This window comes from Filicampus tigris, chromosome 1, assembly GCF_054856515.1.
Source record: "Filicampus tigris isolate MCC_2025a chromosome 1, RoL_Ftig_1.0, whole genome shotgun sequence".
NCBI lineage: Eukaryota > Metazoa > Chordata > Actinopteri > Syngnathiformes > Syngnathidae > Filicampus > Filicampus tigris.
This window is the reverse complement of record NC_141217.1, coordinates 27544107-27571284: the sequence shown is the minus strand read 5'-3', so window position 1 is coordinate 27571284 and position 27178 is coordinate 27544107. Positions and strand designations below refer to the sequence as shown.

General features: G+C 41.5%; 4 protein-coding genes across 7 annotated transcripts; 2 read left to right on the top strand and 2 right to left on the bottom strand.

Moving 5' to 3' along the window:
- Positions 1–693: 693 nt before the first annotated feature.
- On the bottom strand, positions 694–12835 carry pspc1 (paraspeckle component 1). The gene is made up of 10 exons (XM_086029617.1): positions 12306–12835; positions 10048–10197; positions 9812–9963; positions 9542–9637; positions 9270–9466; positions 8235–8319; positions 5422–5536; positions 4719–4776; positions 1413–1549; positions 694–1042 (listed from the first exon to the last, which is right to left on the bottom strand). The coding sequence occupies exons 1-10, from the start codon at positions 12690–12692 to the stop codon at positions 815–817; spliced, it is 1605 nt and encodes a 534-aa protein (XP_085885743.1). The 5' UTR covers positions 12693–12835; the 3' UTR covers positions 694–814.
- lypd6 (LY6/PLAUR domain containing 6) lies at positions 12191–17060 on the top strand. Of its 2 annotated transcripts, none has more exons than XM_086029668.1 (6): positions 12191–12234; positions 13229–13489; positions 15539–15708; positions 16262–16360; positions 16493–16623; positions 16689–17060. In XM_086029668.1, the coding sequence occupies exons 3-6, from the start codon at positions 15588–15590 to the stop codon at positions 16857–16859; spliced, it is 522 nt and encodes a 173-aa protein (XP_085885794.1). In that variant the 5' UTR covers positions 12191–12234; positions 13229–13489; positions 15539–15587; the 3' UTR covers positions 16860–17060. The 2 variants fall into 2 exon arrangements, with proteins under 2 accessions (XP_085885794.1, XP_085885801.1); XM_086029675.1 differs by having other exon boundaries at positions 12192–12234; positions 13272–13489.
- Positions 17061–18109: 1049 nt separating this feature from the next.
- Positions 18110–21275, top strand: LOC147153424 (uncharacterized). 2 transcript variants are annotated; one of them, XM_086029639.1, is made up of 5 exons: positions 18110–18388; positions 18470–18585; positions 18990–19099; positions 19188–19334; positions 19423–21275. In XM_086029639.1, exons 2-5 carry the CDS (start codon positions 18538–18540, stop codon positions 20363–20365), a joined length of 1248 nt encoding a protein of 415 aa, XP_085885765.1. In that variant the 5' UTR covers positions 18110–18388; positions 18470–18537; the 3' UTR covers positions 20366–21275. The 2 variants fall into 2 exon arrangements, with proteins under 2 accessions (XP_085885765.1, XP_085885757.1); XM_086029631.1 differs by lacking the exon at positions 18110–18388 and having other exon boundaries at positions 18417–18585.
- mmadhca (metabolism of cobalamin associated Da) lies at positions 20426–25672 on the bottom strand. Of its 2 annotated transcripts, none has more exons than XM_086029650.1 (8): positions 25538–25672; positions 25049–25101; positions 24619–24760; positions 24199–24416; positions 22769–22874; positions 22369–22484; positions 21405–21491; positions 20426–20987 (listed from the first exon to the last, which is right to left on the bottom strand). In XM_086029650.1, exons 1-8 carry the CDS (start codon positions 25599–25601, stop codon positions 20766–20768), a joined length of 1008 nt encoding a protein of 335 aa, XP_085885776.1. In that variant the 5' UTR covers positions 25602–25672; the 3' UTR covers positions 20426–20765. The 2 variants fall into 2 exon arrangements, with proteins under 2 accessions (XP_085885776.1, XP_085885785.1); XM_086029659.1 differs by lacking the exon at positions 25538–25672 and adding an exon at positions 25332–25520.
- Between the last annotated feature and the right edge of the window lie 1506 nt (positions 25673–27178).

Sequence of the window (27178 nt, the reverse complement as noted above, 5' to 3'; positions counted from 1 at the left end):
TGGGTCCTGATGACATACAGTATTAGTAGAGGTATTTAAGTCTTAGGAAAGATGCATGTGGAGTTTTTGACCAGGTGGTTGAATAGAATTCTAGAGGGTGAGAAGATGCCTGAGGAATGGAGGAAAAGTGTGTTGGTGCCGCTTTTTAAAAACTAAGGCGATGTGTAGAGTTGTGGGAACTAGGGGAATTGTTATGAACCACATAATGAAGTTATGGAAAAAAGTAGTGGAGGCCAGTCTGAGGACAGAAGTGTGCATTGGTGAACAACAGTGTGGTTTCATGCCTAGGACAAGTACCACATATGCATTATTTGCCTTGAGGGTGTTGATTGAGAAGTACAGGGGAGGTCAGAAGGAGCTGCATTATGTCTACGTCTCGAGAAAGCCTATGACAGGGTACCCAGACATGAACTGTGGAACTACATGAAGAAGCCTGGAGTGGCATAGAAGTATGCTAGAATAGTACAGGACATGTTGAGTGAGGATTGCAGTGATTTTTTTTTTTTTTTTTATTGTTTTTTAAAGAACAATGCATTCTGTACAAAAAAGAAAACAACATGCAGATGTACCAGCATGAACAAGGATTTCTGTCATTTCGTGTCTTGCTAAAACATTTTTGCAGTGCGTAACACTGTGCATATACAAGTTTCATGGTAGAAACATAAGTTGTAAAAGCAGAGTATGTGACTTGGCCAAGGTCCAAAAGCTTTATTTGAATCACAAGCACCGACTGAAACAACGTGGAAAAATGGATCAGCACGCATCCACACTTGGAGTTGGTAGGTAAGGAGGTCACTGTGAAAGCAGTATACGGTCAATAGCGGGGGCGCTTGCTATTAGGCCCGTCAAACACGCCATCTACAGGACTCCCCCTTCCATACATAGGTGGCGGACCACCAGGAGGCCCTTGTGTTGGCGGCGGCTGCGGTAGCTGCTGTGGCGGCGGCTGCTGCTGCTGTTGCTGCTGCTGCTGCTGCTGCTTCGGTGACTCCACCTCCGCTCGTCCTGCCAGCAAGCCACTCAGCGGATATCTGTCGCCTCGCTATGGCATCACAGCAGGATTGGGTAGTTTGGTATGGCAGCATGTGTGTGTGTGAGAGGCAAATCCAGTATTCACGAAAAGCCAATCCCCGTATTATTAGTGCATTGTGTCAAGAGTTGTTTTGATCCAAGGGCGGGGTTGGACAGAGCAGTGGGAGAGAGCCAGAGAGAGAAACTGTTAGCTTGCTGTAGCTTTTTTTAGGGGGTTATAATTTGCAAACATTTTCAAGGATTCATTCATCAGTATCAGGGTAGTCTGCAATTATCAAAATGCTGGTTCTTGCATTAAATTCCATCCCCCCCAAAACTAGCCTACCCCATCAGGTTAATATTGCTGGTAATTAAAGCACAGTTGTGGCCAAATACGTTACCATGTTGCCATTTTCAGACATCAGCAGTGAGCTCATGTTTGCAGTTCCCTCTGCCATGGCGACATTGCCTCTTCCACCCATGTTCATCATTTGACCCTGGTTAGTGCTGGGCCTTGCCGGGGCCTGGTTAAAGCCATCTACACACAAAAGAAAGCAGCATGGCTTGGTTATCCGATGCCATGTCACGTTTCCCATGAGACACATTTAGCTGGCAACTCACTAGCTTTATCTGTTACTTGCCGGCAAACTGGAGCATTTATGTTTTTCTTGTGGAAGTCACCAAAATATTTCCATTACATTTAGTTCAGAGAAGCGCCAGATGCACAAAAAAAATTGGATTAGCTGTGCAGTTGTGCATGTGAATGTAAGATTGTTTCTCTTAAACAACAGTTCTAAAGACAATTAAGTCACCAGGGATTGGATGTTGTGGTTTCTTAGGAATGTTGTACAAGTGATCATTTGAAAATGGAAATGCTTGCAGTTTTAGAAACAATGTTGCATACTGACAAGTATCTTTTTCCTACCTTGTCATTTTTGTGAGAGCGCTACTGTACAACGAACATCATCCATCCGTCTATCCATGCTTTGACACTTAACCTATTCACTCTCACAGAGTCACACTTAAGGACAGTTTAGCATTCAATGAACTGAATGAACCGTGCCGCCGTTAAATGTCACCATGACAAGTAAAAAAAACAGCATTGGCTTATAACTGATGCACAGTAATATTTGATACTTGACAGATTAGAATGGGACATAGATATTATTGATAACACAAAAATGCATTCCAAATGTAAAGGTTTAAACAGTATGTATGATTACAATAAATGGCCACTAAATAAGGTACACCTCAAAATCTCAATTGTATTTCTGTTTTGGATCACTAAAAAGGGAAGACGACACCAAAGCACTCTGAACTAATCTGTTCAGAATCCTTGAATTAGACTCTGGCACAAACACGTGCTTCATGTGTCTAACTACTGCAGATGGAGGACATGCAAACGTGAAATTCGGCATCGAGCCGTTGACACATCACAAGACTGACACAAACAAGTCCCTGGCCTCTCATCCAGCATTTACAAAAGTGACTAGATTTTTTTGGTCCCTTACTCTGAATTTGAATAAATGAATGATTCCCTCAAATTCAAAACAAAACACCCCATTATGAAAATGAACTGAAATTTCAGTAAATGCGCTACAAAAAATTAAAAAAAAAATTTAAAAAAAAGAAATCACACATGCAAAAGTATTCACACCCTTTGCTCAATCCTTAATTTATGCACTTTTTGGCAGCACTCGAGTGATGCCACAGGCTTGTCAGACCTACTCTTATCTTATTTGCAGCACCTCTCAAGCTTTATCAGGACGGGAAGCATCTGCACAAACGTTTTCTGCTATCTTCAGTGATGCTCAATTGGATTCAAGCCTGGCTGGGTCACTCAATGACATTCACGGAGTTGTCTAGAGTTGGCCCTTTTGTGCTGAAAGAGGAAGTGTTTCCCCAGTCTGAGGTTAAGGGGGCTCTGGAGCAGGGTCATGTCCAAGATGCCTGCATTCCACTTTCCTTCGATCCTGACTTGCCTGACCGCATCTTGCTAGCATAGCCATGCGGGCCAGATTCTCCCAGAATATAATGTCGTATGAAAGAGTTCAACCTTTTTCTCATCAAACAAGAGAATGTTGTCTCTCAGTATCTGAGAGTCTTTTCGATTCCTTTGGGCAAACGTCAGGCAGACTGGTATGTGCCTTTTATGCTGGAGCTCTGACAGAGTGACGCTTGGGTTTACGGGCACATCTCCGACAAAGGACCCGGTTTTCTCCCCAAGATCGCTCAATTTAAATGAGTGGTCAGCTATAGAAGAATCCTGGTGGTTCCAAATTTCTTCCATTTACGGATGATGGAGGCCACTTTTTTCCACAGTCTTTCCACAATCTGTGCTCCAGACAATCCTATCTCAGAGGCTTTAGACACAAATCTGTGGCTTTCAAGATCATGTCCAATCTACGAAATTTACCACAGGTGGTCTCTCGGGATAGACCCTCATTTAGTACTTTGACAAATATTAGCATCTACTTGAAAATAAAAAAGTGACGGCCAATTAGAACTTAATTTCTAATCAATTTCAACTGTGTTAAAACTTCAGGGCACTATTTAATTCAATTTGTAGTTAATTTTATAACAGATGCTGAGGACAGCGCGATCTCTGCACCTTTTGGTTTTGTTTGATATTAAAACAAAGATAAGTCAAAGTTTAACATTTCAGTTATCTTGAAAAGTTGATTTACTGTACTATTAGGAGCTATTTACTTGTTTCAGTTTCCTTTTAACTTTTTAAGGCATGCTGATGACCATGGGAGCTCCCTGAACTTTTTTTTTTTTTTAAGAATTTTAAAACAAAGATATCTATGGTCTAGGATTTTAAAAATGTGTTCAGTAAATACATGCCTAAAGAGAATTAGCGCAAAGTTAAAGTTTGTATTTTATTTTTATGTTAATGCCAATATGTTCCCTTTTACCGAAAATGATGTTGGCTCCAAATACTGATTATTGGCCTAACTAACAATTGTATCGGTCCTGAAAAAAACATATTGGTCTATCCCTAGTGAACTTGAATTAAGATGCAGAAATGTCTCAAGGAAACAGAATGCAACTGAGTGCCATTTGGGGAATACATATGTGCATGTGATTTCCTTTTTTTGTTTGTTTTTGTTTTTTTTCTTTGTGGGAATACATATGTAAAGACCTCCAACCCACTAAAGCCCCCACAAAATAAATAAATTTAAAACATATATAAATCACAATAATGAGAGGTGTGTTGTGTGTCAAATTTTCAGGATCAAAAAGAATATAGTACATTTTGGGATACGGAAGTACCAAAATGTGGATAAAGTGAAGCGCTGTGAATACTTTCCAGGTTCACCTGTAAGTTTACTTCTAACTTGTAAAAGCCACCAGATTGACAGCAGTATGAGGCATGTGACTTAAATTCATTTGCCGCTGGTTATCAAACATGGAGGATGAGAGCTCAGAGACAGAAGAGGTCACTTTCACCCAACTACCAGTATTTACATACTGTATTCTTTTAGTAAAGCTTTGATGTTGCCATGGGTACTGTTTTTTTTCCTTCTTTGCATTGCATCGCAAGAGGCTCTCAAAGAGAACTAGACATATTCAAAATGCTTCTTTTTTTTTATTGAGAAGGAGCCGCTTGTAATGCAAAACAAATAAGAGTGATAGCAAAAATTGATGAAGTCATCTTTGACTTGTTCTTGCATCGACTGATGCTGACACAATCATGGCCATACCTGCCATATTAATGGCTCCACGAGGGCCCAGATCAGCCACTCTCATTTCCTGTTCTCTCTGAAAAAAAGTGAAGACCAACTTTCATATGGACAACCCTGCTTTGGTGGAGATTTGCACTGCCAATGACAACGCTCACACATTACATTTAAGACGTCCGTACGCTAACTGACAACAATGGAACGTTTTCTAGTTGTCTCATGAAATGGTTCGAGAGATCATCATATCGTCGCTGTCATGTGAAAAACACTTACCTCCATTTTTTTTCATTTTCTTATTTTTACATGAATCATGTTTCCGCATTACAGACATCACATTAAAGTGAACATTTCAAAAGTTTCCAAAATTGGAGATACATGTTTTTCACAATATTAGAGCAATTGGCTTTTGCATAAATACAAACAGGCAAAACAAGTTTGCCACTTTATCTTTTAGACACACATTCACCCAGCTACTGTATATAATTCACAGACTTGTTGAAAACGTTCAGTCATTGCAACAGCAGCTTGTAGCATTACTAGCAGAAATTACTTGACACTTATCTTTAAAAATACTAGTGTGTGTATGCATGTTTTTAATAAAAGAATCCTATATTGCCGTGTGATGCACAAATACAAATGTAATCTGTTTTGGATTTTGACTAAACATTCATTCCGTTTTGTGCGTTTTTTTGAGTGTTTTACGGGGTGACTACGTTGCATTTACCTGTACATTTTCCTGGTAGGCAGGTTTAAAGGTATCTGGTTGACGCCTCAGCTCTTCCTGCTCTCGGTGTGTTCTCATCATTTCTTCCTCCCGTCGTCTTCTCTCCTCCTCATGCCTGCAGAGACGCACGTTAAGCAAAGCGCATTCTTGAGTGCTGAGCTGTCAGCTGTGTAAATTGTGACATCATAGCAGCATGACACAGTGCAACCTGCAAATGAATCCAACAAAGACCAAGAAGGTGGTAACACGGTAACACCTTTTTCCATTGTACCAGTTTATCCCAAAACAGCCCCTCTCTGCCCTCTGTGGTCGATTTTTTTTGGGAGAGAATGCATGGTTACAATGGAACTGTTCCTTAGAACCTCTTCCAATCTGGTTCTAGAACGCAGGCCATGTATGTACTTTGCTCTTGAGAGCCGTCGCACACTGGTATGTCAAGTAGGACTGCCAAGATTAGTCGAGTAGTCACAACTAGTCAAGTCAAAATTGTCTACGATTAAATTAATAGTCGACGACTTATCGTTTATTTGACGCTTTTGTTTTTGCACAGTAATAGTAATACAGGTCATCCGTGATGTAAACATTAGCATTGTGGAAATAAGATAAGATAAGATAAGAATGCCTTTATTGATCCCACAGTGGGGAAATTTTCGTTGTTACAGTAGCAAAGATATAGGTCACACAGGGGCGGCGGCATAATGTGGCCATTAATGTATAACATTGACGGCAAACATTTAGAATCAAACCTATGTAGATATACGCAGTAACATGTGTATATACACATGTGTATACACACCAACCTACATCTACATAAAAAATATGAGGAACACTCATTTCGGCCTGTACATAGTACAGAGGAAAAAATACTCTAAGTGACAGTGCTGCAGTGCTGTAGTGAAATGTAAGGAACAGCATTGGATAAAAATAAAACTAGACTAACAGTAGTGGGGAATGTTGAGTATTGCACGGTATTACAGTAGTGGGGAATATTGGGTATTGCACGATACGAGCTCAGGTGCAGGACTGCACAATTGCACTAATGACCGCCAGTTTGTAGAGACTACACAATGTTCTTGTTAAAGAGTCTGACAGCAGCAGGCAAGAAGGAACGGCGGAATCTCTCCTTTGCACAGCGAGGGTGTAACAGTCTGTCACTGAAGGTGCTATGGAGTGCTGTTAGGGTGCCCTGGAGGGGGTGGTCCGGGTTGCCCAGCATTGATGACAGCTTGGCCAAATGTGTGTCATGGCTAACTGTTGCTAGCAACAGAATCAGAAAATAAGGGCACATTTCACTATAGATATGTAATGCATAGCAGCAAACCTGCCTTTCATGGCAGCACGGTGGTATGAAAAAAAAAAAAAAGGAAATTCACACTGTGGCTAATGCTTGGTTCCATTTTTGACATGTGGACAGTTGTGTCTTAAAGCTAGCCTTGGTAAGCACACACAGATTTCAGCAGGGGCCAACATTTTTTGACCTGAGATCTGTTTTTCAAGCAGCCAACCTCCCATGATTGACAATTTCTTTTTGTCAACAGTGGGTGTGCAGGAGAGATTCTGCGGATGCACATTTACTATGTACCTGGTGACGTTTTACTCTTGTAGTATTCACCCAACTTGGGGACCTACGACACAACCACGTGTCCAGTTTGGGAGTGCAGAGTACTGACCAGTGACCCTGCCGAATTATTTCATTTCAACGTAAGTCTTAGTTGCCATTATTTTTCATTTGCACATACTTTACAGAATTCAATCTGTAAGCTAATGGAGGTAATAAGAACAGCTGCTTGCTGGTGTGATATGCTTAGATTTACATATGGTCCCATTCGTTGACTAATTGCGACTACTATTGGTGGCAAGTTGACTGCAAAATTATTTGTGGCAGCCCAACAGTCAAAGGACACACACACGTTGCTACAGAAAGAGGACATGGTCGCCAAGTAAAGACAAAAAAAGGGGATAGACTGAAAAGTGGAACTTTCTTTCATTCAAGTGACAGTGACGTGTGCAGTTGCGCACGGCTCGTGAACAAATTTTACCACAAGCTTCAATTATTTCATCCACAGATACAAATGAAATTTCTAAATATGGGTAAGTATTGTGTAAAACACAATAGATGTGTACCATATATAGCAGTACTGTATTTTTATGTGTTGGAGGCGGGCAGCTGTGTCTCTCTCGCTGCAAGTGTGCAGTGGAGGCCCGCACAGTTCAGTTGATCCCGCCTCAATTGATTGGTGCCTGTTGTAACGGAGACGCAACGAGGGCCGAGCCAGGCCAAGTGAGGCCGGGGCAGAGCGGGGCCAGGCCATCCTGGAACCTGTAATGGAAAAGTGCCGAAAAGAAACTAGAGCACTGGTATCAAACTCAAAGCCCGGGGCCAAATCAAGCCCACCACATCATTTTGTGTGGCCCGCCAAGGCAAATTATGCGCATTGATTTCTTGCTAAATACAAAATGGCACATTGTCTTCACTTTTAATACTGTTGGGATATTGCAAGCATTTTGTGTTACCAATCACCCTTTTAAAATAAATTGAAAAATAATTGAACAAACATTTTTTTAGTGGCTTCTGATTTCAAAACTAGCCATCCATCAATTTGTTGTGTACAAATGTGACAATATAAGGCGATCATATATTTCCTGTATGTGTGTACAAAGTCATAAGGGCCCTCTGAGGGCAACCAGAACTATGATGTGGCCCACAACAAAAATGAGTTTGACACCATTGGACTAGAGTATTGGCCTGTGTTGTCATGTGAGGAAAAACATAAGGAAGGAAAAGGAAAAGGAAAAAGGAAAACATACAATACCTCAACTCTATCTGTTTTCGTCTGTGAAGCTCCTGGTTGCGAAGCTCCTCCAGTCGCCTCAGCTCCTCTTGACGTCTCATTAGATCTGAATAGGATGGCAATGTTAAGAAAGAGTAGCAGCACTTGCACTTGCAATAATTACTGTAATTTCCGGACAACAAAACGCACCCGATTAAAAGCAGCAACAGCTAAATTTAGCCATAAAAACACATTTGTAAATGCATTGGCCGCTTCATATTAATAGCCGCGGGGTCTCCATGTTATAACATGAGATATTTGAAGATATTTGTATTTGTTTTGATCCTACAGCAACTGACTGCTACAAGATCGGAGGCTGACCACATCCTCGGAGGCGCTGCTATGGAGATTTCTACATAGACCATTGGGGCCTGCTCACTTCACCGATGTCATTTTCCTGCAGCACTTCATTTGATTAACTTTCACATCACTTTAACAAACACTTGTATAGTACTATAATGTGTGTTCAATGTTGCCCACTCGGCATCCATTGCAGCCTGGTTGTCCTGGAAGGGGGATACACCCATCTGTGGTCCCTTCTCAAGGTTTCTCACTTTTCTCCAGGTGAGTTTTTTTGTGTTTTTCCTTGCCCTCCTGGGGGTTAAGCTAAGATCAGGGGATGTCATGTATATGCTCTGGTGCATATGTGAAGCCCTTTGAGACTTTCCTGTGATTAAGGGCTATATAAATAAATTTGACTTGACTAGAAAGAGGTCATACAGATGGATTTTAAATTTACCTTAATCAACGGGCGGGCTTTTTCGCCCCAAACAATACCGAACGCAACTAGTTTAAAAAGTGGCATCCAAGAACCTTGCTTGGTCACTCTTGTTGTCCCAAGGCCAATTCGGTAAATTTATTGATGGCTTGAAGCTGGTCAGTAAGAATTCGAAATGAACCACGTCATATTAAAAATGAACCACGTCATATTAAAAGCCAGAGAGTTCAAAGCGTGGGGAAAAAGTGGTGAAAAGTCTGGAAAACAGGTAGCTGAAGCAGTCCAAATCCAGATCCTACCATGCCTCATCAACATAAGCTGATGTTCATGTTTTGCCGACTCCAGTTCAGCCTCCAGCTTCTCTTTGGCCTCTTTAATACTCCTATCCACCTGCTCTCGCTGCTGTTTCACCAACTCGTCAAGAGCTTTCCAACGAGACGAGTATTCAAACTCAAATGTCCCTGGCTGGGCAAAATGCGGTGTTTGTGCCCGTTCCCTGTTGAAAGACAAGCAAACGCTCCAGTGTTTTGAGTCACTAAAACCCCATGTCATTATTCAACCTTTGACTCACTTGAGGTACTTTGGAGTTGTCGATAACATCTTTTCAGGCAATCCTTCCTCATCATCAAAATATTCTGTGGGTTCTACAATGGCTGGACAAGGTGTGCTAAGGAAAGGGGCATAAACATGTTCGATCTTCTTTCCTACACAGTGCAATAACAACAAAGATTCTAATTCTGTCCGTATTGCATGCATCCGAACACAAACGGCTGGTTGATTTTGGGAACTTTGAATAGCTTGTCATGCAGCGTGGGAATAATCATTCCAGAAAAAAACATACGCCGTTAGCAGTAACGCGCCCTCCGTGCAGCGTTCCAGGGCTTTACAAGCGGCCGCTTTGCTTGCAAACTCCACAAAGCCTCTGCCAGTGGGCCGCCCACGGTCGTCTGTCACAACGATACACCGTTCCACCGGGCCAAATTGCGAAAAGGCCTGGAAGCACAAGGTGAGTCACAAATCACTACTACTGCACAAAAGGCGAAAAAAAAAGAGCTCTTCTAAAACGCTCTACATTACCTGTTCCAAAAGCTCATTTGTGACAACAGGCAAAAGGTTGCGCACAGTGAGTGCAGCACCATGCGCAGCAAAGCGGATCCTGATTGGTCGATTATTCAATATTGTTCCATCAAGCTCAGCTTTGGCAATCTCCGCTAGTGTACGGCTCTCCTGGAAGACAGAGAAACAAGAAACAAAAAGGTGAACAGACTCCTTCCATCTACGGAAATATTTTGATTATAAACTGCATAAAAATTAAAACCTGGTCTGTGTTATGTTGATGTTCAATTTTAAATCCAAACTGAACCAACATTCACAATTTATATCAAAAACAAAGGATTCAAATGTTTACAGTGTCTATTTGCCAGATCATAAATGTTGCACTTGACAAATTCACCAGCCAAAAAGGTACACATTTGGATCATTGGTTTTCATCCATCCATTATCTATACCGCTTATCCTCACAAGGGTCACGGGGCGTGCTGGAGCCTATCCCAGCTGTCTTTGGGCAGTAGGCGGGGGACACCCTGAATTGGTTGCCAGCCAATCGCAGGGCACACAAAGACAAACATCCGCACTCACAATCACACCTAGGGGCAATTTAGACAGTCCAATCAACTTACCATGCATGTTTTTGGACTGTGGGAGGAAACCGGAGTACCCGGAGAAAACCCACGCAGGCACGGGGAGAACATGCAAACTCCACACAGGGAGGCCAGAGCCGGGATTGAACCCACGACCTCTGAACTGTGAGGCGGACGTGCTAACCAGTCGACCACCGTGCCGCCTCATTGGTTTTCAATAGTGCTAATTTTAATCCCTTATGGATGGCAAAAGTGAATAGATAATCAGCTGTGCTGTATATTTTTGCTGCACACCACAGACACAAGCATGCGCGTGGGTCAGGGCTGTATGACATTCAGAATTGATTGAGAATGACTCCTGAATTCCAATTCAATTCTTGAATTTGAATTAAGGTGGCAAACAGGAAGCAGAATTGCAATTGAAATTTGAATTGCAGGGAGTACAATTGAAATGCCATGAAATTCAAATAAATTAATGATGTTAAATTAAAGTGTATTCAACAATGACAATGAAAACTTTGAAATCGTTTCATATGATGGTAGAAGAGCATTCATTTCCCAGAATACCGTGCTTGATCTAAGTTTTTAAAATGGCTGCGCTGCCCAAACATTTTGGACATTTTGTTAGGAGTACAATCGTGAAATACATTGGCTCATTCTATGTGATGAAAATGAGTTGCTCTAAATTGCATTGAATTGAACTCCACTTCCTCAATTCAATCCTACTTCCTATGTGATGGAGTCAATTCAAATTCATCCATTCAATTAAATTCTGAATTTTCCACAGCCCTGAATGAGCGATGTCAGTCGTGAGCTAAATTCAATCCAAAATGAATAATAAAATAAAATCTCATATGTTCACTTTAATTTGACACTGTCAATTTATTTTTTCTTCGTTTCATTTTTTCCCTTTTTGTAACACATTCTGAGAGTTCTTTCTAAACGAAGGTTTACTATAAATGTGCCTTTAAACATGCAAAATTAACAGGAAACAAGTTAAATTGAGTTTAAAATCAGCAGTTATGGCAGCGACACCCAAATAAATATTATTGTTCAATGCATGTTATGGCATTTGGTGAAATAAAATGCTTGATTAAAAAAATGGGGCCGGGGGCGGTTGCAATTTTGGTACTGATTTCCTATCAAAATAAAAATGGCAAATATATTTTGCAAGACAGACAAACTTGATTGCAGTAGTATCATTATTCGTGATTATTATTATCATCATTATTATTATTATTAGTGGGACACATGGTCTTAAGTTTGACACATGCTTTAAGTAAGGGACGTCAAACTCATTTTTGACGGGGGCCACTATGTAGTTATTGTCTATAGTTTCCCTTGTGATTGATGGATGATTTTTTAAATCAGAAGCCAGTAAAAAAAAAATTAAACTATCTTTCACTTATTTTAAAAGGGCAACTATTAACAGAAATGCTTGCAGCATCTCAATATTATTAAAAGTAAAGCCAATTAGCAATTTTAGTAAATCAGCAAGTAACATGAAGTGGACGCACATGATTTGCCTTCGCGGGCCACATCACATAAAGTGGGGGGCCAAATTTGGTCCCCGGCCCTTGAGATTAACACCTGTGCCTTAAGTCATTATACATACGAAAACAAGGTAAACACGCGTTGACCAGCGAAAGATGAGCTAACCGTGATTGCGGCTTGCTTCCTAAACTTTATACATACCAAACGAATAAGCCCAAATCCTCGCTCTCTATTAATAAATACTTCAGCTGTATTTCCATATTTAGTGAACAAATTGGCGAATTCCTCCTCGGGTATATCCAGCGGCAGATTCGCAACAAAAAGACGGGAGCGCTGGGTGAACGCTTTTTCGCCTGGCTTCCTAAAACTTGAAATATCAAGCGTCATTTGTATTGAAGCCTGGCCACTTTCCACCGCGTCTCCTTCGGCTCCTTCAGCCGTAGATAACTGCTCAGCGGGGGCTGCTGGATTGTCTTTGTTGGCTGGCGTTTGCTCATCGTCGGCGGCAGGGGAGCTTGCGCCGCTTTTAGGTGGGGGCGGTGAACTGCTACTTTGCGGGGTTGGTAACTGTACATCTTGCTCAGCCATAGTTTGAAATTTATATCGCTAACGCAGTCTGAAAATAAGTTAAATGGAAAACAGCTTGATTGAAAAAGAATGAGAACTTGGTTTCAATATGGCGACAGATGCGCGCGCACCTAGTTACCGGAAGTAAACACAAAATGCTGCATTAGAGAAATGTGGGAAGTCGGAAACCTCTGTCGGTTGTCCCAGTTCCGAACTCAAAGCGTTCGACGGGAATGTAAACAACAAAGATGGCTAATTCCGACAAAGTGTTTCTCGTTCTTGTTCATCACAACACATATAAACTTCCAGCTAACCTTATTAATAATCTGCTTAATTTATATAAATAAAGGAATATCTTATCTTCAAAGCATTTCATTTATTTCACCAAATAACTTCATGCAATGAGAAAACGGCGTATCTTCACGAAGTCAGTACAAATCACGTTGTGTTTCATGACGTTATTTCGAAAAGCTAAATTAATGTAATAATAAAAACAGATAAATATGTGTTTTATAATCTTGTAAATTGTTTTACCATTCACGGTCTGTGTCTCCAAGGCGTTCGCCATTGTTGATTGACGTCAGATTGAAACCGTTGTAGACATTCCAACTCGGACACCGCAGTTCAAAGGGGCGCCCTAGTGCACTTTTCCTGGTCTGAGGTCGGAAAAGTCCGACTGCACCTTCTCGACGTCGCAATGACGTCAGAGACGTAGTATATCTTTATTCATTTTCATGTGAGCCGCACACTCGCACAGCACTTTCCGTCTGCAGAGTCCAGTGGTCCTTTGGATGTCTCCTTTACAAAAAGTTAACTTGGTAAGTAGCCTTTAAAGCAGGAATGTTTCTCTCAATTTGAATGCATTTTTAAATAAACGCAAATTTATGAGCAATTGTGTGTAAAAGCTACTTTTAACTTGGCGAATAAATTGCGTCGATTATGTCATTTGAATAATCAGTGAATAACATGTATTGTGAGGGCTTGATAATCAATAAGTACAGTCAATATTGAGTGTATATACAGTATGAGGCATGGCGTTGTAGTGGATGTATTAATTGTAGGCAGCAAAAGCATTTTCTTTTTTCAACAGCAGCCCTATTAATAGTGCTTTTAATTATTGAAGATGTGCCGCTAAGATTGGCTGCATGCTGATGAAGCATCTGTTACTTGTACCCGGATTTGAGAGTTAAGGAGATAATTTACATATTTACAACATGCAGCTGACTCTTGATAGAGCATGTTCAAAAGCACATGTGGGTCTCATATTCTATTTACCTGTACATGTACTATGCGCTACTATACTTGGGTACTATACTATCAGGGACAAATGCATAGGTGCGTCATCAACTGCTATGTGTCAACTTGAAACAATGCTGGCTTTAATCTAGTTCATTTGTATTCTTTTTTTTATCAATTGTCCTCAATCCAAATACTGTACCATTAACTTAGATGGAGTTTCACTTGTTTTCTTGACACAGTTTCCTTCAGACTATATCATCTATATATTTTGAATGAAAAAAAAGAAAGAAAACTGCTCTTGTGTTTAACTTATAAATGTGCACAAGGCAGTGTGGCACTGAAAGTAGAAAGAGGTCGAGTGTGTCAATTACAAATCCCCAATAAGCACATCAGTGTAATTCATAAAGACAGAATTGAAAAAAAAACTGTACATTTATACACTTTACACAATATGTTGTGAGTTGATGCTGAGCACATTTTTGCACTCACAATCTGCAAATGTCAGCATCTGTTACCAGGGGGACGTAATACTTAATTAATCCGCTTCTTCAGATTCTTTTGTTAATTCCTCTGTTGCCTAACCAATCGCAGGGTACAATAGACAAACAAGCATTCACACCTAAGGACAATTTAGAGGGCTCAGTTAACCTACCATGCATGTTTTTAGAATGTGGGAGGAAACTGAAGTGCCCAGAGGTAACCCACACAGGCACGGGAGGACATGCAAACTCCTCACAGGAAGGCCGGAGTCATGATTCGAACCCACCTCTGCACTGTGAGGCAGACATGCTAAGCAGTTGCCGCCCATGTCAAAGTCGTGTCATACCTAATCTCTGCTCTATTGCTCCTCAAATCAGAAGGCAAGACCCGGGGTGAGAGATCTAAAAGTTGAAGAGCTGAATCTCAAATTGTCCTTTTAAGTACCGGTACCTAGCATGTCATGTTATGAGCTATACAGTAGCATCAGCACTCTGAGGAAAATTGCTCTCTCTGATTCCTAATGAATTAATCTGCACTGAAGTCTGCTCTTGACAACGTAACTAAAATGTTCCAGTTGTGCAAACAACAAAACAATGAGTTAAGAAGGTCCTTTATTTGTTTGTCTCACAACTGATTCCTTCACCGTTCCTGATTAAACTGCACAGAGATCCATAACATGTTCTACAACAGTTGTGTCTAATGTTTTTTATTGGAACATGTATAATGCAAAAAAAAAAAAAAAACGACAAGGATTTACAGAATACCAAGCGAGAACATCGCCTGAGGGTGTAAGCGGAAAAAGAATCAAAGGCACCTGAAAGGCTGGTCTTGAACAAATACTGATCTCAATTCAGTGGTGAAACCAGGTCATGCGGTCTGTAACCATTTCAGTGACATCTCAGTGAATCGAAGCACGAATGGGCTGAAGGTGCACATTCAGATCAAATTTGAAAAGATTGTTACAGTGAATATTGAAAGTGAAGCAAATCTAAATTTTGGAGATGGATCCAGAGTTCTGAGTCCGGGAAGCTTGCATACAAAGGCCATCTGTATCACAAAAATAGATCATTTCGGTTTTAAGGAAACACAAGCACAAAGAGTGGTTTAAACAAACAGCCAAGGATGTTATTTTCTCTCCTCTCGCTCAGGCTTGACTTGACTACATACTGAAGTGCATGAAGATATTTAACATAGGTGATGGAGCCCTGGTCAACAGTGGCCCGTATTCTATTGATGATGAGCAGCATTGCAGATTGGCTGCAAATGGTTCAGATGCGGGATTTCAGCAGGAAGGACATCATTCAGCTACACCCTTCAAGTAGGAGCATGCATCATACAGCACAAGGTTTTAAAGTGTGGGACAATGACTCTCCCTCAAGGTGCTTCCCATGTTTAACCCACTCACAACAAATTCACATCAAAATAATAGTGCTGCTTCTTATAATGTATTATTGTCTCAACTGCCCTTTTTAACAGTTTTTCTGGAGTTTTCCTTGTCTTTATGGTAGCTTAATTTATCTTCATGATATATGTTTTAAAAGTGGTATTTTCTTCTTTTTCCCATGCTTTTGAGGAGGCGCACCTCACACTTTGAAACCCAGCGCGCATCACCATCATTTTATGAGTTCACATATTATGAAATCAACTGCACGCACTGGGCCGTGTACTTCTTGTGAGCTTATTATCACAGTACTGTACATTCATTATGAGAACTGAGTTCACATGCACTTCAATTTGCTCAGAAATGCAGTGACTAACTCAAAAACCACCACTTTCCCGTACTGTTACTGTTAAGTTGGAAGCATAGCATCATCCAAACGTCTTAGTGGGAGAGTATGGGAAGTAATGTACTGTATGTCTGGCATCCACAGCGACACCTCATCCTCGAGGATTCAAGTGCTTCACATGTCAAGATGCCGCAGATAACTATGAGTGTAATCGCTGGGCACCGGATGTATACTGTCCAAAAGGTATCTTTGAACATCATTACACATTTTTTCAAGAATATACAGAATTTATAGCTAGTAGATTTAGAGTATGTTATAGATCCACTTTGAGGGTGTAGACAGACAGGCACAACTGTGACAACATGTGTCTTCCAGATACCAAATACTGTTACGCTGCCCACATGATGGATCACCATGGAAACAGCATTTCTGTGACCAAGCGTTGTGTAACTCTGGAGGACTGCCTATTCACAGGGTGTGCTGAAGTCACTGATAATCAATATCAGGTATGTGGATAATTGAAGTTGTAGCTACAGTATCACCCTAATGACTGAAACACATTAATTATCAGGTGTGCTCATCCTGCTGCGAAGGGAATATTTGCAACTTATTGGTTCCCCGAAATGAGAGTGCTGCAGTTTCCTCCTCAGCTTCCCCTCTGGTGAGCTCAAGCAGAGGGCGTCATGCGGCGACACTGATCGACATCATCATCATCAGCATGCTCACTATTGGATGTGTGTAAGACAAATGGTGTTCATGCCAGAAGTCATACACTGAAGGCAAACAGCAATATAGTATTACAATTGAACCCTCAGCTCTATCATATTGTGAGATACTAATGTCTTTATTAGTTGTGTTTTGAAGATGTTTGTGTGTGGTTGGATACATTTTGTAACCATTTCAATAGTCGACAATAGCCGTATTAAAGAAGCTGCAACATCAATTAGACTGTGTGCATTGCTTTTGTATGTTGTGCTATAGCCTGTATCACATGACAACCAAAGTTTGATGACTCATTTGACACAGTAATATCCAGCCATCCATTTTCTATAGGACATTTTACCATCACGCCATATGGCCGGTGCTTTCGCTGATGGCACCACCAATACCCTTATATGTCATTTGACGTGATTGAGAAAACGGAGTAAATGGCTTTAGCTTTCTTCTCCACTGCCATAGTTTGCATGTCTGAAGCGTCAATCAGTCAGAAAGTTGCATGAGGTAAACTGCTTGGAAGGGAGATGGACCACCAGCCATAGTTTACATTTCAGCAGGTAGTTCATTTAAAAATAGACGTGGTGGAAATTCAGACATACAATGCAGATTTACATGAAGGGATGGCTAATGGACTGCTGATCGGATTAATGCCACCAGACATGTGACGTCAACAAATTCTGAATTGGAATTTCCAACTGTCACAAGCTATTTCCGCCCAAAGAGGCCCAAATCCTGTACCTCAAACTTGCCTAAATCTATCCAAGATGTTTGCCAGCAACCATATGATGCAAGTGTATGCAGGAGCTTAACATGGGACATCAAACACCTAACGAATGTCTACAGTAAGTAAAATGTATGAACACATGCGCCAACATCAGTAGCATTGCTCCGTTCATCGTACCTTAAAGCTGGGACACAGTTGACCTACTGTACAGTTGCGAAATCTGTGCTATTTGTTCATACAGTAGTAGATAAAAAAGGTTTCAAGGGAACCAGCATCAATAGATTCCAAAACTTTACTAACTGCACAAAGTATGCTCACAGGACGCTAATTTTCAATATTCGATTGTAGACCTTGCAATCACGACATGCACTCGATTTTTCCTCCTACCCAGAGATCGCACTGAATGGACAATTTACTAGCCTTCAATGAACCAAACACGCATGCTTCTGGAACGAGGGAGCCGGGGAACCAGGAGAAACCCCATGCAATCATACACGGGGAGAACAAACAAACACCACAAGGCCGGAGGTGAGATTCAAACCGTGGCGTGTACCTCACTGTAGATGCAGACGTGCTAAGTAAGCACTATTCCAATTTCCAACGCTGTCCAATTCCATGCGTACATAATTGGATCTATGATGACGTCGACTGCAGTAGAAGTGGAGCAGGCTGTGCAGGTGAACCTAATCAGCAGTTACTGCACTGTACCGCTACAATTTAAGCACTAACTAAATGCAGTACAGTGCGTATGAGCGCGCGCGAAGATGAATCGGTGGATGACGTCACGTGACAAACGTGTCGAGTTCAGACGCAACACGTCCATTGTCAAGGTAGAACGCGTCAAATTACAGAGATGGAGTTTCACTTGTTTTCTTGACGAGAGGGGTGAAATGTGTTTTTTCTTTCAAAAGATTTCACCTTGAAAGGGTTCATTAGGGCAAGAGGCATTGCTTCACAACTCTTTTCCCGGAAAACAAAGATGAATAACTGTCAGAGGGATGGCTCTACTCCCTCCCACAGCGATGACGTAAGTAAATCACACACATGCACGTGAACCCACTTAGTACTGGGCCCCCCCACACATGAAAATTTTACATACATTTCAAGTCATGCTTAAACATGATCACAACTTAATTTGTAAAAGAATAGATTAGTTCATGATTACATTTAAAGCATGAACGTGGGCTCGTTTTGTTCGGTAACGTGCAGGTAGCAGCATCCACGTGCTCATTCCAATGACACCCGTTTAGTATAAAAATCTGTTTTATTAAGGTGATCATGTATACTTTTATTGGTTCAGCGCTGTTTTACACCACTGAAAAACCAACAACCATGATAACCATATAAATTTGAATGAGTGTCAATTAAAATCAAGTGCAGTATTATTTTTTTAGGTGTGTTTGTTGCTTATTTTGTGTCTCTTATTGTCAGTCCCCAATTGAACCCAAATATCTGCGATGCAGCAACTTGAACATGCCCCTGCTCGCCACTGAATTCTTCAAAAGTGAATTACAGTTGTACCTAGATGGCATAACAACCGAGTAAGTAACACAAAACAAATGAGCCAAGTCATTCATCCGACGGAAAGATTGTCACTGTGGGCTAACAACTACTAATTCCTACCTGCAGGACGTGGGACTTAATAGAATATGGCCATTTTGATTGCAATGCTTTTATGGTGCTGTTGAAAATGTGGCAAAGCATCCTATATAAAATCTCCCAAGAGGTGCTGAGTGTTGTGTTGCCTCAAGTGGAAGAGCATGCCCAGATCCTATTGTAAGTCCAATGCCTCTACGCACAACCAGTACAAACGCATGCGGAGCGAAGCAATCAAATCTGTACAATTCCGTTTTCTCTCTCGTAGCAACGGCTGTGACTCTCCGCAACGGGCGCTCAACTACTCCTGCGTGACCGTGGATGATATCCACGCATGCATTTGGGACTCGCTTCTGCTGGCTCTCAAAGACACAATAAACGCTGGCGAGATTAGGTCTCCATGCGGCGATCACCTGCTGGAGTTGGTCGCAGCAAAGGTGTCCAAGACTGTGAACACGGCACTGTCCGAAATGTCACCGCAGCTCGACTCTGTGCCACAACTGGACGTGCCTTATCAGGTGTCTGAAATAGGCGAAATAGCTTTACAATCAATCTCAGTATTCAGGGATTGCCTGGAAAACATGAGGATGACAGGACGCTATGGATTTGAAGAGGACTGCACAGACAGCGATTCATCGGAAGACGTAACAAACGTCTTGGTGGCTCCTCTTCCCACTCCTGTCCAAACGCGCGAGAAGGCAAAAACACATCTTCACGCTCAGACACCCAATGAGGTGCACACAAAGACAGGAAACATTTGTCTTCACCCGCCATCAGAAACGTGGACAAAGAAAGAAAACATATTTTGTACTGTGTTCCTGTGGAAGCTGATGGACCATATTGCCCACTCTAATGCCAAGTCGGTGCTGGAGATGGACATTGACTGGATGCTAGCACAGCTAAAGAGCACTGTGGTAGAAACACGCCCCAACCACCCACAGAACATTGGCGACTTCCACATTGACGTCTACAAGGACCTCTGTCAGGAATTTGGATCTAAGGAGCGTCTGTATTTTTCTATGGTGTGCTGTCAACTTGTTTTTGTAGAAGCTCTTGCTCGGGCTTTGAAAAACCATCTCCAGACACCAAAAAAGAAGGACTTTTTTACGACGGTTAAGGCTTTTTTTAAGAAAAGGACTGCAAAAGTCTCTCTGGCCTTTGAGCATGGACAGGCGACACTGCTGACTTCTACCAACACCAGGAAACTCTGACATAGGACAAAGACTGAAGAATTCTAAATTGTGCTTCCTGTGAGAAACCCGAGTCGCAGGAATGTTTATCTGTGCAGTCAGACATCACTTTATTGGTTCAGCAGCTGAATCCATGGATACTTTGTGAGATCAGACTTTGAAAATTGCTCAGGATTAGAGCTGACTCTAACCTTGAGACGTGACACCCTGCCTGCTAAAAAAGGTAAACTGTCATCGTGAAGGTGTGAGGATGCAGTGCAGGACGGTTGCAGGGCCAGCACAGAGTCGCTGCAGATCAGTTGAGTCCACTTGGTCGGTAGCAGTGTGGTACACGCGCTTTACATAGACAAATACAAACCACACACGCTCTTCGTAGCCAAGCCTTTTCACAACATTGGTTTGACTTGTAGCACCAGGAAGACTATTCAGCCTCATCATCCAATCGATGCGAGAGTCCTTGTAGTCGCGTGATGGCGCCGCTGTGGGTCGGCGCGTTGGTGAAAACCGTCCCCACAAACTGAGGCGTTCCTCTCAGAATGTGTCGGATAACCGTGCAGGAGCCCGACATCTCGATGCGGAAGCCAGAATGCCGTGGCTGCTCTTCTGTTTCTCCTGCACTTGAACTAAGCGGGGATGCAAAGAACTGTAAGAAAAGCACAAAGATTGCAATTACCACATATTCGAAATAAAAACAACCAGGTTAAGAACTTGATCCACATACAATGATGCTATTCACTGCCAATGCAATATGAACAACAATTAGGTAAGAACAGTATTTTGGCCTCAACTCTTAACAATTCAGTCTTTACAAAGATACTCAGTTGCGACCCACTCATTCAAAGAGGTACTTATTTGAAAATACAGTGGCATGTAACAGCACTGCATCCATCATATTGATATTTTGCTCCTTTCAGGTACCTTAACTTGGTAATAAAAATAATTCAAATGTTTAAAAAAAAAAAAATTCAAATTTAACACATTTCTTTCTTGCTTGCGCAAGTGTACCCGATGAAGTGTCTACATAGTTACAGCGCTTAATGACTGTGGCTAAAGAACTCACAGCTTCCCCTGTTGTCGGATCGATAAAGTCAGCCCAGTAGCCTGCGGTCCACAGTGCAAAACACATCTCCTTAGCACCGCTCACAAACTGCAGTGAGAAGAAAGCACAGTGAGAATCTCATCATATGTCTCACATATCCAAACATTGATCAAGTACATAACTTGGAACCTCTAAGTTTGAACACTACCTGCTCCAGGACGCTGGTCTAGTTGTTCATATTTGCAAATAATTTCTCCCCAAAGAATATATAGAGAATAATCTTCACAGGGTGAAACTCGCCTTCATAGATGCTAGACAGCTAGATTGATGGCAAAGGTGTTGGTGTGTGCAATAATGATGGACAACATGATATCACGCAAGATGGGAATTTGAAGTATTGTGCAACTTTCGGAGGCATTTATGGATAGAATCGTATATGACCTACTGGTTAGCACATTTGCTTCAGAGTTCAAAAGTTCCGGGTGGGAAGCTCCAGGTACTCTGGCTTCCTCCCACATTGTCAAAACCAGGGTCCCGCATTAAGCCTTTTTGAGATTTGGCCATGCCGGGCCACAATGAGCCGTGTTGTGGTAGCCCTGCCAGAACCAGCACCGGCCCTGTATTTTCATGATATGGTACCATACATTTCAATGATTATCATATAATATTTAGCATTTCTATGCTGTATTATGTATGTCAGCCTTTAAGAAAATATTTCTGTATACTTTATATTTTTTTGCACGTTATGTTTGTTTTCCTCACTGAACATTTAACATTTGACGTTTTCTGGGCCAAATTGTCCATTGGCATGAATGAGAATGGACATTTGTCTATATGTGTCCAGCAATTGGCTGGCCACATGTCCAAAGTGTACCACACCTCTTGCCCAAAGTCAGCTACGAAAGGCACCTAGTAAGCCACGACCCTAATGAGGACCACAGGTTGATTCAACATTAGAGGTTCCACTTCACACCTCAAGACTCACTTTGCTGAGTTGCTGCTCTCTGTCTGGCTCCGCCTCTTTGCAGCGACCACTCCTCTGTGAGACCGTTACAACTGTGATAGAAGTGTTGGGCACGGTCGGGAACAACAGCTCCAAATCTGACAACACAAATATTCTATAGTTAGCTTTATGTACCAGCACATCAGCTTTACTATTTTGGTAAAATGCAAATAAAAACAGCACTCACCTCTGTATTTTGGTTGGTTCATATATAACATACAATTGAGATTTTTAAGTCGTTTTATTACCTGACATATTTCGGCGTGTACTTCCGCCCTCATCAGAGTGTCACTGGTGTGGTTGTGATGCGTCTTTATTATATATGAACCAACCAAAATATAGATAACAAGGAAGACAAAATGAACTTAATACAAGCACTCACCTTTCCTTAGCAGCTCAGGACAGGAACTTATGGAGCAATCTGTGTCTGTTTGATTGAAGTACTGCTCAGCTTTGTGGACGCGCTTGGATATGGGGCCGAGTTTCCCCTAAAGAACAGCACAAGCAGACCAAAGATTAATGCAAGTGCTGATAGAAAGAAATAAACATTAGGTTCAATTCAGGGTATCTGCAGGTTTATTAAGCCAAACTATTTCAGAACATGTGAACTTTTGAAGAACAATGACCACTCATTCAGTAAATCTAGTGAACCCACACTATTTGTCAAGGACAGGCTGAGTCCTGCCGAGAAAAGCAAAACTGTGTGAGCAATTCACACACCCCAAAATAGGTTTACTGTACTTTAATTAGTACCTATAGACGCAACAAGATAGTGTCAAATTGCAATTGTTGTGTAAATGAAGCTCCTCAACATTTTTCAACTGTTCCTTGGCACCAAGATGTCATCTCAAAACGCAAAAGCAATACAGTACTGTTATTTCTTTCGTCTGAGGCTGAGCACAAAAAAAACAAAACAGCAAATACGTCCCACCCTCAAAAAAAAATTGCTGGCAAGATTTTACAGAACACTATTTTTCATACACCCTTCCCCTTATTGCCTGCATAAAGAAATGGATGTTGGTGGTTATACTAATTGCATTATTTTAAAAATCAAAATACTAATTGCAAACTCATCATAAAAATGATTCCTAGGGAAATATGGGAAAATGCTGTTTATTGCGTCTGAGATGTTTTAAAACCTTTGAATGGCAGATTTAAGTATCACGTGTATGTTTAAGGGTAATTTGGGAAACCCTTCCGTCAGTGGCCTTTTTTCGGGGTGGGCAAAAAAATAGTACCCGTCTATAGGCCAGTCCACGTCTGATTTTAAACGGGCTTCCATCAGCAATTCCGACTGCAAACTTCAATAGCAGCACCCCGCCCAACCCCCCGGCTTGCCTATATTTGAAAAGAAAGAGTGACTCATAGTGACTCACTGCGCCATGGAAGCCTGCTCCCTCACTCAAATCTGTCCCCCAAGTCACAACAACTCACTATTGTTCCTCGCCGCACTCGCCACGGTCATCGAAGCCTCGCCGCGAAAAATAGAATAAAGACAGACTACAGACGAAAAACGGATTAAATACAGCGGCTTCCGACTATGCTTAGTCTGTCTATTTAAAATTATTTCCCGTCATTCGTCAACCGTCATCAAAACGGGCGTCTGTCCTAGGCCAATAGACGGACCGGTCTGTCACAAAGACGGAATTTAACCCTAATCGCTATAGAAAAAGGATGGACAGATAATCTGATTTAAGGTTTACTAAGGATGCACGGACATTGGAATAATCGCTGAAAAGTCTAAATGTAAGGATTGACGAAACTCTCATTTTACAACAGCAATGACAAAGTTGACCAATTAATGATTCCAACCTGAAACTCATTGACAAACTGGGCTAGGATGAACTGTTGTCTCTCTGTGCTGCATGGGGCTGTAAGTACATCTGGCATAGTCCTGTCGACTGGAGATTTCTTCTGCTCTTCCACACCGTCCAGATGGCTGTCAAATCCGACATTGCCTGGTAACTGGAAGCGTTGGTCCTGAGGTCCGAACGGTCCCATGTTCTCATCGGGCCACACAGTCCTTGGGCCTGCAGAGGACACCTGGGTTATAATAACCCTTAGCTGATGTTTGGTTAGGTAATTAGCAGGATTACACAAAAACTTCAGAACCAATTTTTACTTTTTGCACTTGGAGTCACTAATGTGCAAATTAAACACTTAGGCCATAAAGTTTAACACATTCTAAAAGTTGTATTAGTATTAACTTTAAAATAGTACAATATGCCATACCTGATTCTGTGTGTGATACAGATATGTAAGGTTCATCTGGGTTTGCAGTAGAGAACGTTCTGACTCTGCCCACCTTCAGAGCAGCTAAAATTTGCCGACCGAGGGTCTGAGAACGGACCAGACGGCCTCCACCACATAATACCTAAAGAATACCAAAAGCATCACTTTAAATGGTGACTTCACCGGAGTAAACCGCAACACAGTTAAGCATTTTTATTATTTTTTTTTTTACTGAAGGCTTAACTCCTTCAGCAATGATCGTGCTTGAGTTACATATGCTGATACATTGTGATACCTGTCCACAAATTCAACAAGCTCGTTCTCAAAATATATATTTTTTGGCAACGACTACTGTACCACCTCATGTGACACATTAGCTAACCAGATTGTAGTTAACACATCGACGAGAAGCTACAAATGTGTCACTTACTGTGCTGGGCATCGCTGAGAGTAGTCTTCTTCGTTCTTTATAAACCGTCTGACCTGTTCGAAAATATAAACGAATGTATTACATGGCATGTCCGAGTCGTTTATTATCTGAAAGTTGTAGCTATCTGGACATGCTAGCTAACTTGCTATAAGGTTTGTTACCACACACACACTCACACACACTAGCTGACGCAATGTTATGGTTACGTATGTACTCCATTTGGCATAGGCCAAAACAACAACTAAACCTCTCGACCCCGTTAACTCTATAAAAGCGTCACAACCTCAACAGACGGTCACTAATGGCGTTGGGCATTTGGAAAAACACAAGGTGAATCAGCTGATATTGTTTTGACACTTTCCTTTTTTAATTGACTGATGACATATTTCAAGAGCAGAACGCAATCCAAAATATACATTCGATTTAAATCATACCAATCATATATCTGCATTGAATTACTGTACAGAATAAAGTACACAATGTTCTTACCTAGGCAAATACGTCTTAATCTTCGCCAAATAACTACGGAAAGTGATTTAGGACATCTGCCCATGCGCTGTTCACTCTTTTGAGCGGCATCAGCCGTAAAATTCACCAGAAGGTGGCAGCAAAGAAAATAAAATGTCCACGCGCTGACTGCTCAGCAATTGCCCACTCATTTCCAACATTTCCAATTATGCACAGTATTTCGCAGCTTTTAGTTCAAAATTTAAGAGCTTTCAACGAGAGGCACTAAATACATACATGTTGGTGCAGTGTGAATATGGACCTAATTCTGATTAGTACTTTTACATACAAACACCTGTATTTCCATAGACCCATGCAAAATATTGCTATGGAACACAATTTAATTTCCCTTTTACCAGATTTGAAAATAAACTAATCACCGTAAATGCATCTTCAGGGATGCTGTTTAAATTACTACAGTCTCACTTGTACCTAACTGCTTCAGACATCTTTCTAAGGGGCTTTATCTCTTCTGTCCACTGTACGGAGTCAAAGACTGTAAAGGGCGGCAAATTCCCATGGTGGGTTGCTCTCAAGAGGTGGTAGTTGATGCCAACGCTCAATACAACATCCGGATCAATAAAGTTTAGACACTGAAATAAAGGGATTTTGAAAATATCATATTTTCTTTTGTGATTTGAAAAGGTCAGAAGGGTAAAGACAATTCCATTTGCTGACATTTGTTGAACTGATATGAACAGGAAGCTGCCAAAAGGACAAGATGTAATGTTCCCACACACACACATGCACACGCGCACAAGCTAAAATTGTTACAAGAGTTAGATTTTGACAAGCAGTACATTTCAACTGTTCGGCTGAGAAGTTGACGTGGGAATTGGAGGGGTATTTGTGTTTGGCGAGGCACACAAGTAATTGACAATTGAGAGTAATTTCATTTGGGTGCGTGGTGATGAAATGGTGCCTCCAAGAGCACACTACAACTATGAGCCACACCCTGTGGGCACTAGAGCTGCCACAAGCGACTATTTTGCTAGTCGACTAGCCACTAGCCACTAGACATCATATGTCTCCTTTAATGTGAAATATATTTTGCTTCCATTTACAGTAAACCAGCTTTAACAGTAGTTTGCCTTTCATACAGGGAGACATTCACTCTTAATATTGGACCATTCACTAAATTAATAAGCTAGCCTTGTCTGTTTCTGCTCTAGAAAGTGACAGAAACTAACATTGCACAAAAACTGGCGACGACAGCTGTGGCAGAAAGGATCCAAATGACGAAATTTGACTGGAGGTGCTTGCACCTGACGCTCCCACAGGGAAGTCCAAAACGCTGCGAGTACTATCAGAGCTGCTGAACTGTGCAATGAGGCCTTCCCCTCAGTTGGAAGCCTCGGGGCAGCGGCCGCTAATGAGCTAGCAGGGCGTATGTGCACTGTACAAATCATGCATATGCATCGAGTGCCTCTGGGGTTGTTGTCGCAGTATCAGCACCAACAGACGGCTGTTAGGCCACAGCACATTTATGGAAATATACAGTTAATTCTGTGCTCTAAATCTGTCTGTTTTCCTGAAAGACACTCCTCTACCCATCAACATATTTTAAATGCAAACCAAAAGAGTGCTATAAAAGTAGTTTCCCCAGCTCCTCATTAACATTAT

What these genes read in the sequence shown, in the direction of transcription:
- pspc1 (XM_086029617.1), bottom strand. Translation starts at nt 12,692, where the DNA reads ATGGCTGAGCAAGATGTACAGTTACCAACCCCGCAAAGTAGCAGTTCA. An exon ending in GATTTGGGCTTATTCGTTTG is followed by an intron (nt 10,198 to 12,305) that starts GTATGTATAAAG and finishes TCTGTCTTCCAG; the next exon opens with GAGAGCCGTACACTAGCGGA. An exon ending in GGCGCGTTACTGCTAACGGC is followed by an intron (nt 9,638 to 9,811) that starts GTATGTTTTTTT and finishes CCCTTTCCTTAG; the next exon opens with CACACCTTGTCCAGCCATTG.
- lypd6 (XM_086029668.1), top strand. Translation starts at nt 15,588, where the DNA reads ATGGAGCCCTGGTCAACAGTGGCCCGTATTCTATTGATGATGAGCAGC. An exon ending in GGATGTATACTGTCCAAAAG is followed by an intron (nt 16,361 to 16,492) that starts GTATCTTTGAAC and finishes TGTGTCTTCCAG; the next exon opens with ATACCAAATACTGTTACGCT. An exon ending in TCACTGATAATCAATATCAG is followed by an intron (nt 16,624 to 16,688) that starts GTATGTGGATAA and finishes ATTAATTATCAG; the next exon opens with GTGTGCTCATCCTGCTGCGA.
- LOC147153424 (XM_086029639.1), top strand. Translation starts at nt 18,538, where the DNA reads ATGAATAACTGTCAGAGGGATGGCTCTACTCCCTCCCACAGCGATGAC. An exon ending in CTCCCTCCCACAGCGATGAC is followed by an intron (nt 18,586 to 18,989) that starts GTAAGTAAATCA and finishes TCTTATTGTCAG; the next exon opens with TCCCCAATTGAACCCAAATA. An exon ending in GAGCATGCCCAGATCCTATT is followed by an intron (nt 19,335 to 19,422) that starts GTAAGTCCAATG and finishes TCTCTCTCGTAG; the next exon opens with CAACGGCTGTGACTCTCCGC.
- mmadhca (XM_086029650.1), bottom strand. Translation starts at nt 25,601, where the DNA reads ATGGGCAGATGTCCTAAATCACTTTCCGTAGTTATTTGGCGAAGATTA. An exon ending in TGTATCACACACAGAATCAG is followed by an intron (nt 24,417 to 24,618) that starts GTATGGCATATT and finishes TGTCCTCTGCAG; the next exon opens with GCCCAAGGACTGTGTGGCCC. An exon ending in ATCCGACAACAGGGGAAGCT is followed by an intron (nt 20,988 to 21,404) that starts GTGAGTTCTTTA and finishes CTTTTCTTACAG; the next exon opens with TTCTTTGCATCCCCGCTTAG.